Source organism: Siniperca chuatsi, linkage group LG18 (genome assembly GCF_020085105.1).
Source record: "Siniperca chuatsi isolate FFG_IHB_CAS linkage group LG18, ASM2008510v1, whole genome shotgun sequence".
NCBI lineage: Eukaryota > Metazoa > Chordata > Actinopteri > Centrarchiformes > Sinipercidae > Siniperca > Siniperca chuatsi.
Window position 1 is genome coordinate 5,547,939 of NC_058059.1, and position 20,594 is coordinate 5,568,532.

Genomic DNA, 20,594 nt, shown 5'->3' on the forward strand with positions numbered 1-20,594 from the left:
CTGATGGTGATTGCTACTCATCTTGTGCTCAATCCTCCCTAAATCACCTTTGAAACATAACTCTGACCCACAGGTCCCCTCTGCATATGGCCTGGCTGAGGCATATAAAGCAACGCAGGGTAATTTAGTGGCCCACAGATTCCTAAACCTGCCCCATTAGCGCTGCAGCAGACATGAAGGATCTCCATGACATAGCTCATCCCCGCCAGGCAGCCGGGGAGAAATGATGGAGTCAAACTCTAGCAGTACAAAAGTGCAAGCTTTAATGGGAATGGCACTGAGAGGCAGACGGAGCGAAAGAGAAGGGAAGAGAAAAAGACAGAGGGGTAGAAAGACCTCCATCTCCCATTATATCACTAATTCCAGAGATTAGGTTTTGATTGAGCATCCTTCCTAATATAAAGGGCTCATTATTTCACAGTGACAGAGACGGGTCATGGCGTTACATTTTCTTGGAGAACATCTTCTCTTCTTTCTCTGAACACGTCTGCGTCTTTCTGTCTGTCTGTATCTTCCTTCTCCGCTGCTTCTCTCACATATTCTCTCCTTTCTGATGACATTATAGCTCCCATCAGTGATAGGTCTTCTGATAGCTCCCTTTTGTGCAACACGGCTGCTGGCAAATTACGTCTGTGTAAATGTCACGCAGAGTGAAAGGACCAGGCTGGGAGAGACCCACAGCCGCTTCAAGGTCACACAAACTCGGTGGCTCCGGGGTCACTCTGCCTCGATGAGGTCCCCAAATCTTTTTGATGAGGTTACTTAAACATTAAAAGAGCATCTTAGATATGTCTACTCTGCCGAAAAGGCACAAGAAGATGGATAGAGTGTGTTTTGATTGAAGTCAGATTTCTGAACAAGGCTCTGTGAGATTGTGAAGTAGCTCTACAGGACAGAGTTGAAGGACTTTTCAGAGGTGTTATTTTACTGAAAGAGCTAGATGTGAGAACAATTTCTCACAGCAGCAATCACAGAGGTAGCACTTTTCTGTATTTATTGCAATAAAGTCTTAAATCTTTTAAAAAGCACACTTGCCAGTTTTAATCTGTTTTTTAATCTGGAATACTGAAATTGCAACACTTCTTAAACTTATGTCTGCAAGTGTTCCATATAATAAATAAAAACAAGCAGACATACAGAAGCCGTGTGCAGTATGTACAAACGTATGTCTTTTTTTCCCTCCTTGTTATGTAAATTGTGCTTGTTGTGTTCAAATTTTATGAACAGCTGTAATGCAGAATTCACAGATTCATGAAAGAGTAATGCTTTAAAATACCATTATCATTAAACTGGAAAAGAAATTAATGTTTCAATGACTAATAGCCATCATTTGCATTTGGTATGACATTTCGTTTGGATGTATGACAGCATGAGGTAGAGCTTGAAAGGCTGAATTCTACGCAGAATGACGAATCTGAGCTGGCAACCCTGAAATCGGCTCCGTGCTTGCATGACTACACTGCAGGATGAAAATTTTCATCAGAGCAAGTTGTAGCAGTTTTATCAGTTTGTATTGATATTCTGGGTGATGGTGAAAGTTGTGTGTTTGCACTTGGTAACATTCTGCATTGATGTTACAGCAGAGAATTTGGACCTGATATTTACAGCTGACGTTCAATAGAAATTGCTCACCTCCCACTTGTTGTCCTGCATTTGTCTCTTTAGCCGAATGGTCCAATTATCAGCAGCGACCTCCGCACAATGGGCTATGGTCATGGCTATGGGACAGGACAGGTCAAGGCCTGGTGGGCCATATGTGACTGCAGGGCTCAAAAAGATCTCTGGCCCGTCCTCGGACACAGTACTGCACACACAGTAGGTACAGTAAAGGCACATATTAAAACAGCAAATCTCATGATATCAGACATTTATGATACAATGAAGTCATTTTTCTCTGCATTTTAATACAGCAAAAAAATAGTTTTAAGACAGTATGAACATTAAGACATGAACATCACTACTAATCAATCACTGCTCAAATAAGCATTCAAATACTGTAGCAGAATGTGACCCTTGCATATGAACAAAGTAAATTCAAATCCTTGGACACTCATAATGAATCATCTCTGACTAGCTGACACACAGACACACAGATAGAGGAAGATTAAAGCACCAAGACTAATGGTCAGTGGGGCTAGGGAGGACAGGCTTAAGCACACAGCGTGTAAGCTTCGTGGGTCGATGGAGCTTATGAAGCTCTGGGCAGCCTGGTGACATATTAGCTGGGCCAAGCTGCTCTTGGTCAGGGGCCCAGTCTTGGCTGGAAGCCCTGAAGACTGAGAGCAATCAATGGGACCACCATCAGTCATGCAGTTGGCCCGGCTGGACACCTCACATATACAGGACACAATATTGGTGCTGCTGTCACTGGAGCAGCGTGGATATTTCTCAGCATCATTAATACAACTGCAGCGGGGAAAAACCGTGACATGCAGGCACAGATGCATCACTAATGTGTGCGTGGACCCATGCTTGTATGCACACAAATATAGGAGATACCAACAGAGTGAGAATGAGTTAGACATTGAAAGTATAATTTTTATAGGTTCCACTTCTCATGTTGACACATAAACACTGTACCACCTGACTCCATATATAAAGTCAATAGTTGTGTCCCAATTCCATACAACACACTAATTCTAAGCAGGTTTTTAGTATGTAGTTTGTTCACGCTGGAGTGGTCACAAAATAAAGTATTAACAAAGTCAGTAGGCATTTTAAATGCGCCTAATTTTTGAGTGTGCCATTGATGTACACTATTGTCCCAAAGAGAGGACGGTGAATCCTTAATTGGGACTTAATCAATTGTACATCACTATTTCCTTAAGCCAGAGGTGACATCTACAGAGGTCTTGTTTTGTTCAACCAGCAGTGCCAAACCCAAAGATATTCAGTTTACAATTATATAAAACAGAGAAAAGCAGCATTTTTGGCATTTTTACTTGAAAAATGACTGAAACAAATAATTGTTTATTGACAGACTAATCGATTAATTGACAAATTGTTTCAGCTTAGACAATTACTGTAGTACACCATGTATACTAGTACTATGCAGCATTGAATTGGGACACAGCTACTGGTAGTCAACGTTGTGTTAATTTCCTATTTTACTTGAGCAGTTTTAAACAACAAAGTACTGTTATTTTTGAAAACTTCAAGTTAAGAAACAGCACGAGTTTCCATCCCTGCAACAATTACCTGTAAGATGCATGAGAATTGTTTTATGACTAAGATGGAGATCAGGGGTGATGTATGAGCGTGTGTGAGTGTGTGTGTGTGTGTGTACGTGCTGAGAGGGTAACATTACCAGGTGGCACAATGTGTGGTTAAGGTTGTTTGGTTACTGTTATTTTAACAGTTTCTGTGTGAAAGTTTATTCTTCATTATGCTGTTACCAATCAACACTAAAAAATTAAAAGAGGTTATGATCCGCTGTCTAAAAATAAAATCATACATCCAGACAGCACCATGGCCCCGCAGCTGCACTTTTGTGCTAATCAGCCCCAAGCTCAGCAGAAACCAAGGTTACCTGCTGCTGAGACTATGGTAATTAGCCAGATTGCCTGTGAGCAAAGATTAAAGATGGTTATTTAGCATCTCTGATTGTGGTTATAAGAACAAAGGACTATCACTCCAGGATGATGGTTAAAGTGTAGATAGCAGATTGGGGTTATTAGTTAAATCTACGTAGTCTCATATGTGCAGTACATACAACACACCACTCACTTTTCACACAAAAGCATCCAGCGTGACATTCATTGTTTTTTATTTTTTTTATTTTATTTGCTCAGACCACAATTATAAAGAACATTTAGTCAATTCCTCATTAGTGTTTGACACTGTCTACACAGAAGTATGGAATCAGAGTTGAACTAAATTACAGCCATAAAACTTTAGTGCTTTTAGAGCTTTAGAGTTATAATTTTTTAGAGCTGAGTTAATATTTTTAGTTAAAGGGTCAATTCACCTAAATTCAACAAACTATGAAACAAAGCTAGCCATGCAGGTTGTCAATGGAGGTGAATGGAATTTCATCTGCGGTGGTCACAGCAATGAAAAAAATACTCTTTCCTGAAACAGTGTCCCTGTGACTCTGGATATAATCCACAGAACACAATGTGAACAGCTTTGGTGCTGTTGACAGCCTTTTAATTTATTACTAACTTTTCAAATGTTAATACTCAACAACCCCCGGACTATCAATAGCCACTGTTAGCATGTTATGCTAGCCAGGTAGCTAATACATTTAAAAAAAACAAAACAAACATTATTATTATTATTAGCAATTTATCAGATTTCGTACAGCTCCCTCTGGAACCACAAAATACTTACTATAATATAAATGCTATAATACTTTCCTCAATGTAAGCATTTTAAAGCTTCAGTGAAGTGTAGGCATACATAATATGACTTTTGTCAAACAACAATATGTGTCTTCTAACTATTGCTGCTTAAAGCTGCACTAATCAATATTTTAATGTGAACAATGGGTGTAATGACTACGTGTAATGTAAAAGGTGTTGCTTGTAGTGACCCACCCCGAGAATTATCACCTGACTCTGCAGTTACCCACAGCTCTAAGGAGCATTTTATGGTACGCAACTTTACTGTTTTGGTTCACTCTTACCGCTCTCATCAGCACCGTTTTCAGCTGCAGCAGGCAGCTGTTTTCAGCAAAAAAGCTCTGAAAACCCACTGTACACTACCTGCCCAGCATCAAACAGCAGACAGACAAAGTTGCTGGGGAACATAGTGGAGCATTTAGAACCTAAACATATTTCCCTCAGGAGTTAGTGGAGATCACACAGCTAAAAGCAAAGTGAATTTTAGACTTATATTTGTTAGGTGGCCAGTGATGCGCTCCAAAATAATGCAAATGTTGCTCTGTGTCTGCTGGATGTGTAAATAGGCTGCTTTTTTGCTTACATGTTAACCACAACAACTGTATAAGGTGACAATATGTCAGTGCTGGGTTTACAGCTTGTTGCACTGCACCCAAGCAGCCAAAAATAAATGAAGGCAGGTCTAAGGGTAAATTTAAGGAGAATATCTGGGTTCAAGAGGCTTAGTAAAGTATTAGTACTAAATAAAGTTGGTCAACTCAGTTGATACTAACAGGACAGTACAAATAACATGATATCAAAAACCACCAACCAAAATGTTAAAAGGAAGCCTAATCTGAGCCAGGTATGACTGACGCTACAGAGTAATAGGTGCCGCCCTGCAAAGTATGCTCAAAAAATGAGGATGATAATGCTCATTCATTCAAACTTGTGTGAGTCACATCATATCAGGTGTATTTTGTCACACACTCTTGATTCTGCCCTTGGACTACCCACTGTCCCCAGCTGAGCTAGAGAAGATCACACACAAAACAACCTCGGAAAGCCCAGAGGATGAACCAAAGCTCTTGCGAACACCTGAAACCGAGCCAGAGCTGATCGATTCCTATTCTTTGCAGAGGAAAGCATCGTCTTATGTAGATGGCAGAGGTTTGAATAGGAAGAAAGGATCCAATTTCTCCTCTGGACTCTGCGGCTGTCAGAAGATAGGCTTTGACTGACAGCTCAGTGGTGCACAGCTCCTGCAGTTTCTTAAACGACAGCCAGAAAAGTAAACAGCATCAAGCTTATCAGAGCAAAGCAGGAGCCTGGAGGGCAGCAGCTTGGCTGAACTGGGGAGACTTTAGGCAGGGGAGTGTAAAACCAGCCCACTAACTGAGCTATGTTCCGCAGCCTATAAATGACCTTTGATCTGTATCTTTACCCAGATGACCATAGGCACTAAATGGGTGGGTGGAGGCGAGGTGAGATGACAGTTGAATTTCAGATGACACTAAATGTCACTTTTGATTCTCCTTCGGATATGTAGAAATCGAATTTCGCTGAGAAGCACAGGCGGTTAGCCGTATTGTTACGGCGATATCTTGTTAGCAGGGTTTCACACAGACCTGCTGACACATTGATACTGTCTGCTATAAATTATATATTGTCAGATAGCTTTTGATGCTCTGTTGCAAAGAAGTCAAAGGTATTAGACACCTTTTCAAATGGCTCTTATCTATCTTGCCATTTTCTCCAAAAGTAATAGCTTGACGGCAAAGTTATAGAAATAGACTCCTGCTGGCAGGCAATAGTCATCAAAACATTGTAGCATATCACGTTCCACCGAACTGAAAACCAAATCAATATCACCTATCATCATCACTTCACAATTATCACCACTCTAACCAGTCTCGATGGAAAGAGATATTGTCACAGTTATGTCTACAAACAGTTTTGTCTACAAACTGCTGAGGCAGTTGCTTAAGGCAGCTGTCTACAGCTGCCAATGTATTTGTGACACATCATGTCCTCCCCTGTAGTGTCTGCAAGATGAGCAAGGACCCCATGCTGGGTGGGAGTATGTGTGATTCTGTATGTGAGTATGTGTATAGTACATGTGACTGTGTGTGTGCATGTTTGTGGAGCATGATCGGCAAAGAGGAGGAGACGACATGGAAGGAAGAGGGATGAGAGATGAAATGCGACGGGCTAAAAGATTAAAAGAGAGCAGCCTAAGAGGCAGACTGTGAGGGTCCCTCACCTGCTGTCCTCCTGGTTGATGATCATGTACATTTCCCAGGTAGTGTCTTCTGCGATCCCCCCATGAGGCACCAACAGACTGATACCTGCAGAGAAGGAGGCATGCAAAAACTGATCAACACACAGCCAGACATGCACACACCTGCCCGGCTGTCAGGTCTCTTTACTAAAGTTGACAGCCAGAGAGGTGATGGCCCCAAAAAAAGGTGGCAGAAGCAAGTCCCGAAGGCCTTGTGAATCAATGCTGCCAGCAGTCTCTTTGTCACACACACACACACACACAGACTGTCTCTTTCTTACACAGAAACACATATACACAATATTCTACTGTATGATAAACACTGCCAATCTACACTGCAGTAGATAAAGCCCCTCAAGGGACAGGATGATGAATGTAGGGCACGAGAAAAAGCTGCTTGAATGATGTGGTAGACTGAACATCACAGGTTTATATTACATTTTCTTCATAGTGTACAGTATGTTCTTTAAAATGTTAAAGCTGAAATCCAAAATACTTTTTAAATTAATTTATCTAGTGAAACAGTAAAAATTATGCATTTACTATGGTTAGAAAAACTTTCCATAAGCTGAGAAATGTTGATTGGGTCTATCAAGACGCACTGGTCAGTTAAAATGCCAATGCTGTCTAACCCCATCACTTCAGTAAATAATATATTCATGTTCATGTTACTTGGGCGAAAGATGACATTTCCACATTTTCGCTGCAGACCAACACTGACAAGGTCAAACAACTTCAAAATGCAATACAAGATGCCCTGTATCAGCTTTCCTGTTGTTTCAAAGTGTGGTAAGTTACAGATTTCAGCTTCTCTCTGATTTCTAGTTTATGTTGAAGGAATTTCAGTTTACACACAGGAACGTATCGAATGAAATTTCCTCGCAGTGGGCTCACCTGTGTTAGGTACCACCAGCCTCCCTCCAGCATGACCAAACACCGCAGTTGCCTTGTGGAGAGGCCTGCTGGGAGTCAAAGAGACTTGTGGGGTGAAGAGGTTTTTGCCTCTTCTGCCCAGCGTTGTCCCCACTACAACCCCTCTATAGTCTGGAGCCAGGCCCCTTGGAAATGTCTGAGGGTGGGATATGACATGGTACTCTGCCCTCTCTTTCACCCCTACAGATACAATGAAAGAACTGTGACTTTGTTGCAGTGAAACAAAGTCAGATTATAAACATTAGACCAAGAGAAAAGGCAGGAATATGGCATCACTGTAAACTCAGTTTTTTACTCCTACAGCAAATACTTACTATAATATAAATGCTATAATACTTTCCTCAATATATACATTTTAAAGCTTCAGTGAAGTGTAGGCATACATAATATGACTTTTGTCAAACAACAATATGTGTCTTCTAACTATTGCTGCTTAAAGCTGCACTAATCAATATTTTAATGTGAACAATGGGTGTAATGACTACGTGTAATGTAAAAGGTGTTGCTTGTAGTGACCCACCCCGAGAATTATCACCTGACTCTGCAGTTACCCACAGCTCTAAGGAGCATTTTATGGTACGCAACTTTACTGTTTTGGTTCACTCTTACCGCTCTCATCAGCACCGTTTTCAGCTGCAGCAGGCAGCTGTTTTCAGCAAAAAAGCTCTGAAAACCCACTGTACACTACCTGCCCAGCATTAAACAGCAGACAGACAAAGTTGCTGGGGAACATAGTGGAGCATTTAGAACCTAAACATATTAACAGCAAGAAAATAGCTCTTTTGAAGATTAAAAAGTTAAATACAGTATGGTGTAAACCAATCACTCTCCAATTGACTTTTCAAACCCCTCCCCAAAACAGCAGTTGTCCAATCATAGAAACTAGACTCGAAAAGGCTTTGGATTTCTCCACAAGCTCTAGCAGCATACATGGGGCTGTAGTAATAGCGATACTCTGCATTTAAAGAGTGTGGAGGGTGGTTTCTTTTATTTAGCCTTTCAAGACACAAAAACACAAGGGCAGAGGAATGGATTAAACAGTGTGTTTATCTGCTATAGTGTAACTTGCAAATGTTAACCTGTCCAGCTATCTAGCTTACTACCTGGAGTGGTAATTGAGTGTTACTTCCAAGGCCAAGGAGCATCTCTTGATTCATTTGCCGGCGTACAGATTACATTAAAAAAGAACAAACAAACAAACAAAAAAAAAACCTCTCAAAAGTGTTATGTTTACCAGACACATTAGTTCTCCTCATCCTCAAAGACTTTTCACTTGTAATGACAAAAGTGAAACATACTGTTTAAAAATATGACGCTAAGCAGCCACACAGGGTTTTTTAGAAAAAAGTAACAGTCTGATATTACTTTTTCTTTATCATCCTCATTGGGCTAACTAGTTCTACACTGCAATACAAGAAAAATGTTGTTTCTTTATTTGCATTTCTTCAAAATGGATCATGAACTGCTAAGAATGCTAACTTCTTCTGTTGGACATGCAGCTTTAACCACAGTCTTTCAGCACAATATCATATACTGTATGTAGCCATCAATGGCATATTTAAGACTCCTTTTACAGCTCATGGAGCTAACGTTAACTAAATTAGCTATTTAGCTATAGCTGATAAAATCTACCAGCAACATTTGTCATTTAAGCCAGAAAAATCGATGGTTGCCGGCTAGAAATAAGAAACCTGGAGTGGTAAATCTGCCACTGATATCACTGTAAACTGCATATGTGCTGCGCAACAACAGAAAGCCTGACAGGCGTAGCAACAGTAAGTAGGGGGATGTGGCTAAGCGAACGGTCAATTCGTGATGCCCTTTAAGGTGATGACAGAAAAACAGATTGAAAACAAGATAGATTATGCTTCTGACTGCAACAGCAGAACTGTATGCTACACTGTCATTCTCGCCTTTCCAAAAGTAGTGGACTACCACCGACATGGCCTTTCAAAATAGTTCTATTTTCTGACCTTTGACCTTGAGATCAGGCAATGGGTCAAGGAGTGAGCGCTCAGCCATCAGCTCCTTGTCAATGGAGTCCTGAAAACACATGGGGCTGGTGTAGGTACGCGACACTGTCAGATCAGGTTGCATGGATGAATTAATAAGCAGGGGGTTTGCTGAAAAACACACAAAGAGAAAAAGCTAATTACTGTCAATAATTAGACATCTTTAAGCAACCATTACATTTCTGGGGAGTAAAACTAGACTGCCACCATCAACAACAATAAAAACCTAAAGGGCAATTAGTATTTATCCACCTGTGGCAATTGCTATAATATCATCACCATGGAAACATAATTGGCATACACCTTACCATACCAATGTTTGATGTCATAGTGGTTGAAAAAAAAAAATCTGCGAAAATAGCCTGAAGTATTGCCAATGAATTTTACAGATTTAATAACAGAGTTTATAATACGAATATTTACATTTTTTTTCACATTTACATTTCCAACTTCAGGGGGTGCAGGCAGTGACACGGGTGTTGCTGTAGGTACAGCCAGTCACATACTGTAGCCATTTGTATGTATGTTGTACTGGAACTAAAACACACACTCACAGTACCTTCTGGATCAACCAAGAAACACAGAGCAGTGAAAGTTATTATAGATAAGATAAATCTGTTTACTGTAAGGTGAAATTTTGTGATTAATGACTCATTGACAGCTGTTTCAGCAAGCATGAAATGACAACGGAAGACACGGCTAAGTAAACTGTATAGATTCTCGTAATGAGCAAAGAAATGTACATTGGCAATTTATTTTGTTGGGAACTAGGTGAGCTGTTGTCATGGTGACTCACGATCAAGAATGTGATTGCAAAAAAGAAGTGAAATGAAATGATTACTGTGTAACTACTGTAGCAGGCTGCAACATATAAGGAGGGGTGGCCATGTTGGATTTTATGGAGGTTTGGCTGTTTTAGCCATCCCTATTAAGGGGAACAGAGACCAAGATTAAAGCTTTCCTCCTGCTGTGTTATCAAAATGAACTTTATTATGCCCTGCTGAGAGCTGTTGCTGTGGTGACCCATAATGCCAGCCTTGTAAAAATGTGCCTCAATCTGGGAGGCAAAACACACCACGCTTCTGAGCTCTGATGTTTTTGTGTTTGGTGTCACGAGACCACAAATGCTCCATTCGGGAGCCGGGTGAAAAAAAACATGAAAACACTAATAAATTACATTTTTAATTCTGGAACCATGAATAATTAATTGAAATTTTGTTGTATTTAAGATAATACCAAAACAGGAGATAATGCCACAAACTGACTCACTACCCTGATGAGACATCTCTTGTTCAACATTTTGCTTAAGTTATGGTACTAAAGAGGGTCTAAGTAATAATAGATAAGAGTTACACAAAACACTAAATGTGCTTGTTACCATAAGTTTTCAGGGAACATTTATTGCTTGGGGCATACTGATGTTTGCAATAAAGCAATAAATGCATGGTGTGCTTTACAGATTAAGCTTTATACTGTATGTTATTGGACATTTAGTGCACAGCCAGCAAGAATCTCCATATTTTATATATATATATATATATATATATATATATAGGATTTGAATGAAAATAAAGTGCAATAGAATTAAAACTACATCTTATATCTTGTGGTCTCCTAAAAATAACTCATTCAGCATCCTCTGAGTGTGTGTGTTGTATATTTTTGTTCACCAAGAGACAAGCTGAAAAGTTAGACCTGTGTCTGATCTCCCTCCTTCATTCGTGCATAGTTCTTATGTTTGGAGGAGAATGTCTTTTCACTGTCTTAACAGGCAAAACTGACAGATTTGGATTTTATACAGATTTTTAGTGGCTTTTGAATAATCAAAATAATTAAAATAGCATGTTTGCAATTGCAGTCATGAAGCTACATTTCATTTTATTTTTATAAAAAGAAAATCTATAAAATCCTCATATTTTTGACTACGATCACCAGGTTGATACACTGATAACATACACAACACACACTCAAAAAAAAAAATATAATTATAGCAAATACACATAATGCTGTATTTTCCATGCAAATGCAACCCACATGCCATTTTCATTGGGCACGGGACCATTTTTTGCGCTTCTGTCTGTTTGGTCATTTTGAGAATCCAAATGAACACACTTGTGCCAAGGTGGGTGTAGTGTCACAGCTGAGGTTATATTTATGCACATTAGGTGGTGGAGAGCAATTTTAGTACTTGTACTTTTAACTGCTCTTTAACATTCTTATTGCAAAGTCAAGTGCAAAGAACATTTTTTGCATTTTTAGATGGTGAGACGCTCTTCAAAATCACATAAACCCCTTATTCATGTTTGTTGAGTTTTGCCTCTTAGATTAAAAAAAAAAGTAGTAGTACAAGTCTAAATGCATATCAAAACACAAATTCAAATGAGATGAAGGCTATAGTGTAGAATCTGTCCTGTGTTAAATCACAGGAGATCTTAACCAAAATTATCATCCACAACTATTGGGTCTACATACTGTATGAGGTCCTTCTCTTTTAGTTTACCTGTAGCTATCATACAGCAGCAGGAATAATAGGTGTGTTTCAACTCTACTCTTTAATTTATGCGGTGTGCTAAGTGTAATTACGCATGAGTCAAGCAGCGTGCATATCGTTAATTAATTAAATCATCGAACATGGCACCGGACTCGAATTAACCACACCACTTGCTGTACCTTTCTACACACCACACTGGTAAGATATTCTGAATTGAACTGAAATATTCCGAATGTCTGAAATATCGAAGATGTTCTCCTCATGTTGTGTATCTGATTTTAGAACCAATTCTTCCATTAAATATCGAATCATTATCTAACAAAACTTTTCTTGATTCTTTTCCTGAAGATCTGAACACAGAATGCATCTATCTAGTTATTTCAACCACTAGACATATTATCAAGTAACATTAACAACCTCTTTTGTCCATTTTCCTTTGTTACTTCCCAGTGTGGATACTGTATGTGGTGGGAAGCCTATGTTCACAGTAGGATGTAACATTTTTTGGCACAATTTTGAGTGTAAATCAGATTTGTAAGACACAGTCAATGGCTCACCTTGACGAGAGGTCTTGAAGCTGAAGGACTGGAAGCCCCCAGTGAGGGCGGAGGAGTCGATGACATCAACACCGTATTCACTCTGGCTCCTTCGGTAAAGAGTGACAGCGATGATCAGAAGCACCACTGTCACCACCCCCGCAGCGAGGCCGGAATACAAGGCCACATCGCTGCTGTTCTCCACACCTTGGAAAGGAAGAATGAGTAAGAGAGAGAAGCATATTTTTGAGCAACTTTTTGCTTTTGCTTTCTAAGTCTACTGCGCTTAATTGGCAAGCTAGGAAACATTTTCTTTTAGAATAAACTGAAAATATGTGTTGCCGAGGAACATCAGCTGAGTTAAAGTTGTGAAAGTCTTTTATAGGAGGCAAGTCTACTTTGGTTTCAAACTACTTTAGCGCCTTTTTTGTTTTCTGTTCCTCGTCTGCCCTGCCTCCTGATGCACAGCTTCATTGTTCCATCCTGGAGTGTTAAAGCTACTAATGAGGAACCTCGGAAGGAAGGCCATTATAATCAACCCTGCACCTGACTGTCATTTCAAACACTGCTTGGCTCTGGTGTTGGAGGCACTCTCCGTTCCACTGGGATAATGTGACAAAACCAATTCATTAAATTAGCTCATCGGCAATGATTATGCTCTATCTGGTCCCACCAGTACTGCAGCGTCCAACTTCACAAATAAAAAGAATGAGTGGGAAATAAAGGGACTGCTAGCTTGTTCTTGAAAGATAATGAGATTTGTGCCGAAAAAGGACATGCTGAGAAATCGTCTAAGTAGCCTGAAGCTCAAATGAGAGAAATTGACAAAATATGCAAAGCTGCATTAACATCTACAGTAGCAGGTTAATTGAGGGCTTGGGAAGTTTTGACAGCCTGGCTGTATTCTTTTTCCCGTTTCTGACAAACAAAAAATACACAACTGCGTTAAAGGACAAGGAGAACATGTGCTTATGGCTTACTAGGTACAGTATCATATTGTTTTTTTCACTGCGAAAACTATGCAGTAATCAACACATAAATGTCCTATTACCCAAGACAGCAATAATGCATAAAGAAATGGATATACAGTGGTAAACCACTGGCTGCTTGGCTTGAAATGTCAACCTGATGTATTCAAAAATAATTGTATCAGTGGAAACTTACAGTGTTTTAGCACAGAAGTAAAACTGAGGTAATAACGGTAAAGTTGGAACAGTTGATTCAGCTGATAGAACTGATCATCATCCATAACTATTACTGACACTATTGGACATACACAATACAGTTTAAACTTCACAATGTTTATTTTAACAACAAAGAAGTAAATGGTATTTTACTTTAATTACTGTTAGTCTATTAACAAGTCACATGATCCAACATACAGTATGCCAAGGGTGGAGAAAACACTAACTAACCTTCACAATCTTCTGCCTAAGCATTTCAGCTGCGGTTAGAGAACAACCACCACTCAAAAATGTCTATTCTATTACACAAAAATCACAACCAGCCTTTTCTTATATGCTAAAATACATGCAATGAAATGGAAAATTGCTTGTAATTTCTACTTATTATTCATTCATATTGTATGCTACCTGTCTGTGAATTCTCCCATACTTAAAATAGAGGCAACAGTTATTTCAGATACAGATGTCAGAGTCATGCAGAGTGTTAGTTTTCATAACCACGCCTGTCAGAGTGATTTATCCCTCTTATACCATGGCTTTCCAGCTATCAAAATATAAGCATTGTTTCCTATTTTGGGGGAATACGCTCTAGGGTAAATTGACTGATTTGCTAGGCTAAATCACCAGTTAGACATATTTCTCTCACTTACTGCCAGTTCACCATGCTGAATCAACCAAATGACTGCTGCTGATGGTCCTCAATAAAAACACTGTGTTGGCACTATCCTCGCTCGTCAAACATGGACTTTATGTTACTTTAAATCTCCAACACATAGTAGAAGTGTAGCCTAGCAACAGCTGAAACAAGCAGCCCAAGTACAAGTCATTTATAATGGTGATGATGACACTAAATAATTCTGAAAACAACACCCTCCAGCCAATCAATGTATCGTCTGGTGAATGTATTAACAAACTTATTGCACACCAATCTCTAATCAGAATCAAGTATTCTTCCAGGCCATGGTTATAGTCAGCGATATCTTTAAAATAACATCATAGTAAGTAATGGAAGCTGAGGAGAAACTCACCCTGTGGCTTCGCATCATGTAGCAACTTTCGATCTGCAAAGACAAAGAAACATCAGAATCGCCTAACCTTTTTGAATACTACAAGTGTTAGTTTATTTAATTACTTGTGTATGCATCCATGCCTGTGCACACTGTGTGTTACGTATGTGGAGTGCAGTGGATGAATAATGAAGATGGATAAGGGTGCTGGTAATGAGCATGATTATAATGACGATCAAGATCTAGCCCACACTGCCAAAAATTATGAATAGTAAATCTATAATGACACAGTCCCTGAACACAATGGGTCTGACAGTAATGATGCTACACTATCCTTTTCTCATTGTTAACCAGTGGAGAGATGTGGTGATGTTACCCACTCTGTGTGCAGAGGCCGCCGGTGCAGTTGTCTGTAGCCAGCGCCACCCCGTCACACAGCCGTCCTCCATGTTTGGGCTCCGGAGCTGTACACTCTCTGCTGCGCTGCCTCTCACACTCTGAGCTACACACCGACCACTCGCTCCACTCTCCCCAGCTGCCATCCACTGAGGGAATCAGATACAAACACAAATGTTTAAGAATAGAAGGATGCACATACACAGATTTGATGTGCATAATGCACGGTTGGAGTACATTGTCATCCCTTCATTCACTTTGGACTACATGCACATGTGCGAACAAACACACACGTACAAGCAAAGTACAAAAGAATAAAGAAGATACAGAAAAATACAGAAAAAGAAGATACAGAGGTGAAAGGAAGCAATTTAAAAAAACCTGACATGACAAAGATGCTAACTTTTCTTGTAAAAGATTCAAACATCAAGCCTAAGTTGATTCATTTAATAGTTCTCTGGGACTTTGAAAATAATTTCAAGGTAGGTAGAGCTGCACTACTATCTTTACAAAAACATTTTCCTTCTCAGGGTGCCAAAAATGTTGTGCCATCTTGCTGACTTGGAGCACAAAGACGCTCTGCTTATGCCACACTTCATCAAGTCTTCACCTCCAAATGCTTTAAAAGTTCCCTTCTTCTTGCTAATCTAAACGCAAATGTACCCCGTTTATGTTCAAACTCAGATGCGGGAGAAAGAATCCTACCGAAGGAGGCAGTTGGCAAAGAGGAGATAATGTTTGGAGGAGTGCACTGCCTTCCCCTGATAATTTTTTCTTCTTAAACCTGATGAGCATTTTCCTTTATACTGGTGCTGTGGTTGAAATCATAAATTTGGGCTTGTCTAGAAAAAAACACTTGGGCAGAGCAGATTACACAGAAGTTTTGTTAACTAGAACTGCTGCTCTGCTCTTCCTGACAACCTAAGCTTCTGCTGTTCCTCTCTCTCTCTCTCTCTCTCTCTCTCTTTTTCACCCCTCTCTCCATTTCCCATTCATTTTCTCCTTATTTGCTGTTTTTAAAGGGCCGCTGCATTAGATTTCAGATACAAATCACTGGCACTATCAGCAGTGGAGACATGCAATGCATTCACGGTGAAATGTAACTGGTTGAAAGAAGACCACCGCTAACTACAAAGTGTACCTCAGGTTTTTGGACTGATTGTTCTACCTTCAAAGCTGACACAGATCTCTGTTAATTTCAGGTATTCAACTTAAACTCTCGTGAGTAATCAATCACAGAGACCATTTTCACTCTTTGTCACATTTACTTTGTTATTTTGTGGTAATGCATTTGTGAGCAGAGAGAAACCTCCACAGTACAAGAACAGAAAATATATACAAACATCAAATATTTTAAATTAGAATAAAACAATAAAATAGGCAATAAAATAGAACCAAGTTGAATATAAAAAGTAGCACTGCAGGAAGAAATAAAAAGAAACAATATATCATATTTACAAGGAAGATATACAGTTATGTATGTACATAAATGTACATATCTATACACATAAACACAAAAAATATGTACAATATGTGCAATATCACTGTAATATGTATAGTGCAAAGACTTAAGTAGAGGCAATGAGTTGAGTAAAGAAGTGGGATGGTGCAGAAAAAGACCAACATAACAGAATTCTGTGTATATTTCACAGGTGCAGAACAACATATAGAATGTGATTTTAGTGATTAATTAGTGAGCTTTTGCTGGTAGGCTGATTTTGTTACCTTTGGACAGAGCCAGACTAGCTGTTTCCCCCCGCTTTCAGTCTTAATGCAACGCTAAGCTAACCCCTGTTGGCTATGGCTTCCTATTTAAATATGGTATTAATCTTTTATAACACAAAATGCAAGCAAAATGTCGTACTATTCCTTTAATGCAAGAAATAACCAATTGCACAATAAAGCCCATGAATGCAATGCTTTTAAGCACCTAAATCTCAAATCTCAGAGCATCCTTGAATGCACCCATGAAGTCAGTTTTAAGATTTTCATGACAGAACTATTAACTGAAAGCTGTGAGGTGGGAGGACAGTTTCAAAAACTCTTTTAACCATATGCACAAACACTAACAGCATGTGGCCTATGTCCTTGTGCTTACCTGGACACAGTGTGTTGCAGGTGCTCTTCTGTACGGACATGCCCTCACAGAAGGCTCCCCCATTGAGAGGAGCTGGATTTGTGCAAGTGCGAGAACGTTTCTGCACACCGCGGCCACAGCGTACATTACAGGGAGACCAGTCTGTCCACGATGACCAGCCTCCATTCACTGTATGTGCCAAAGGATGAAGGGAAAGGGATGTACAGATACTATAAGAATGAAAACTGGAAAACCGACCTACATTCTGTGGTTAACAATATATTTTCTTTCATGAAAAACTGCACCAGAGTGACTGCATAGTTAACGTTCACTCAAATGTGACAACTGAGGTATCTTTACAAAGATGATCAATGGTGTCTTCTCTTCCGTATACTTACATTTCGTCCTCTGATTTGTTGTCTATAATAATGCAGGATGATTGATTAATCAGCTCATTTGCTGTCTTAGCACAGGACGAAATACTATGTCCCACTATTGTACATCTGTCTGAGGCTATCAGGAGTAGTAAGCCTATCAGAGACTTTATTAGCATTAAGGAAATTAATGATTGATGGGCCTCAACAACGGGGTGTCAGAAAGAATTAGATGAATTCCTACAGCAGCTTAATGTCCTCCCTGAAAAAATAAAAGTAACAGGATGAAAGGTCAGTAAAATGAGCACTGAAACACTCCAGTTAACAAGGTGTTCCTCTGGTGTGAAAGGAGGTGGTGCTAGTATGACATTATAATTTCACTTATTCTCCTTTGTCTCTGCAGAGCTCTCTATGGGGCTATAAAAATGCTGAAAACAGTGTCTGCTGGCCTGCAGTATACAAAAGCGTTCCACCCAAGGTGTTGAGTGCTGGCAGGTAAAAGCCGGGGAGTTGTGACAGCCCACGTCACTGCCTTTCCATTAATACCATTAATAACTGAGTTCTTGTAAATATTGTGCCCATGTCTTCTTGTTTTAACACATCAGGGATCACTTGTCCATTACCTACTCATTAGACTCTTGTGTGAAAAAAGACCACACGCTGTGGTTGAGCAGTGCTTTTTGTATTAATGACTTTGGGGAATTTGTTTATGCTGCCAATTTGACAGCCCACTTCTGCAGTGAAAATTGATATTTTGATGCAGACAAGAAAGCTGTTTGACATTGCTTTGATCATCTGTGCTGCAAACCTAAAGAATTCTACCGTCATGCCTTTTTGGCTGGGACAGAATCTAACTTTGGACACATTTTCTTTTGAAAAATAAGTATACCTTAAGTATATCTGGAATTTGATATCTTACCATAGACTACAACAGCGGCTGTTGCACTGCGTCTCTTGGCCACAATGTTGCTGGCCACGCAGGTATAGTTTCCGGAATCAGAGAGGCGAGCTTCTGAGATGATGAGATTATGGTCGCCTCTTGTATCAGTGACACCTTCAGGGCTGAGAGGCTCTTCATTTTTCAGCCATTCCACCTGAAAACAGCAGTGTACATAAATAAGTCAACAGTCTAAGGCTTTCATGTAGACAAACACATTTAATGATGCAAATGATTAAGTTATCTGATCAGCGCTAAAATATACTGTATTACTTAGTGACTATTCTATGATCTGATATAGAATATATTTTTGTTTTATTATAGTTTAAGGTGATAATGACTGCAGTAATCTGCAGCAGTGAGAGTATGTAGCTTTGAACTGGAAGACTATGCTATCTTACCCCATCATTACAGACATGATGTGAGGCAAGTGTGTGTTGTGATTCCTTAACACTGAATACTCCCCTTTTCAGAGTCTCTCATAATAACAGTTTGTTTATTTGTGTGTTGGGTGAATTTGTGAACTTGCTAAGGACACTACAGTCATTTGTATTTCAGTTTTGTAACATGACATAATGCGGTTATTGTTTACATCAGTGGTTCCCAACCTTTTTTGTCTGATGTACCCTCACAGCCCTATTAAATGAGCTCAAATACGCCTTCACCACTCAAAGGATGTTCTAATCAATGGAATGAATGGATTATAAAGTAGATGTTATTTAACGCTATTAATTATATAAAAGTGGATATTGTTACAATATTTTTCATAACATATAGCTGACTATTTGAACTGTTAGCATACTTTCAGCTTGCTAACTATTTCAACCATTTATCCATTACATTTACTGTAGCTAGCATTAACTATTTCAACTGTTTATCAATTACTTTTAGCTAACTATTCCAACTGTTTGTTATTCATTACTTTTAGCTAACTATATGAACAGCTTCTCCATAAATAGAGAGTATTTGGAAAGTCATTTGTTTAACTGTTGCAGTTGTATATTTGACATGTTATGTTTCAGTAATGTTAAATGATGTAGACTCATACACAGTAGTAATGCAAGTGTCAGTATTAATGCATTTTATTTATATAGCCCAATCCCATAGATCACAAATTTGCCTCAAGAAGCTTCACAATCTGTACAGCAAAAATTACCCTCTATTAGACACTCAATTCAGATAAGGACCCCCCCCCAAAAAAAATGCAGTAGGTAGGTCACATCAGCTATCGTTACCAATTCAGTAGCCGTGTAGTGAGTGAAAGTAATACGAAACTACAAAATAAAGGACGCTCTGTTGATGCTCCTCTCCTCGCATGACTGGCCCTGTAAATTGCTATTAATGTGCCACTGGCTTGAGCTTTTCATTGAGAGAGACGAGCTGGGGCATGAGGGAGTGGGGTTTGATTTATGGCAGTGTATTTGAGGATTAAAAACGCCGCCCCACTGGGAGCTCCATGTGTTTGTGCATGGGGTTGTACTCCAGTGTGTTTGCGTGTGTTTGTGGAGAGTGTCCATTTGCCAAAGGAATGTAACACCAGCCAACAAACTCAGAGATTGCTTTGCTCTTTCGAAGCACCCTGGATGAAAAAACTGAGCTGGAAAATCAATAAATCAGGACTCATGTTGTCACAAACGTTTTTTCCCCCCTCCTTTTGATGGCCCAAGATGTCTTTCATCATGTGCCTTTAATTTAACTTTTTTCATCATTTGGCTCCACAGCTTTCAAGACAAACCAACCAACCACACTGGTGGGCTGCCTCGGTCATTCTATCAATCCGTGCCTTTATATTTTTGCCTTTCACTATTTCACACCTTCAATGTCTAATCAACCCCAGTGTTGCCGTCCCATGCTGTATTACATTCTCCACAGCTGCTACCATCAATCTACTCAATTATGGAAGCAGTCAGTTTCAACCTTCCATAGTGGAAAAATAGTGCTAATTTCTATTTTAATCATACAAAATTCACCCCTATCTTGTGGTTTCATCATACCAATTATTATTTTTGCTTTTATGCATTTTAAAGGATTATTTATGCAATCA

At 39.4% G+C, this 20,594-nt stretch overlaps 1 protein-coding gene across 2 annotated transcripts in view; it reads right to left on the bottom strand.

Annotated features, from left to right (window-relative positions):
* Window positions 1-20,594, bottom strand: part of LOC122865610 (netrin receptor UNC5D-like) — a 152,595-nt gene that overhangs the window by 14,202 nt on the left and 117,799 nt on the right. Inside the window, exons 5-13 of one of the 2 annotated variants that reach the window (XM_044174290.1) lie at window positions 18,533-18,707; window positions 17,261-17,428; window positions 15,147-15,311; window positions 14,788-14,820; window positions 12,597-12,782; window positions 9,510-9,659; window positions 7,498-7,716; window positions 6,586-6,670; window positions 1,633-1,813 (exon numbers count right to left, since the gene is read on the bottom strand). In XM_044174290.1, coding sequence (XP_044030225.1) covers window positions 1,633-1,813; window positions 6,586-6,670; window positions 7,498-7,716; window positions 9,510-9,659; window positions 12,597-12,782; window positions 14,788-14,820; window positions 15,147-15,311; window positions 17,261-17,428; window positions 18,533-18,707 — 1,362 coding nt within the window. The remainder of the gene's footprint in view (window positions 1-1,632; window positions 1,814-6,585; window positions 6,671-7,497; window positions 7,717-9,509; window positions 9,660-12,596; window positions 12,783-14,787; window positions 14,821-15,146; window positions 15,312-17,260; window positions 17,429-18,532; window positions 18,708-20,594) is intronic. The other variant, XM_044174291.1, reaches the window with a different exon arrangement.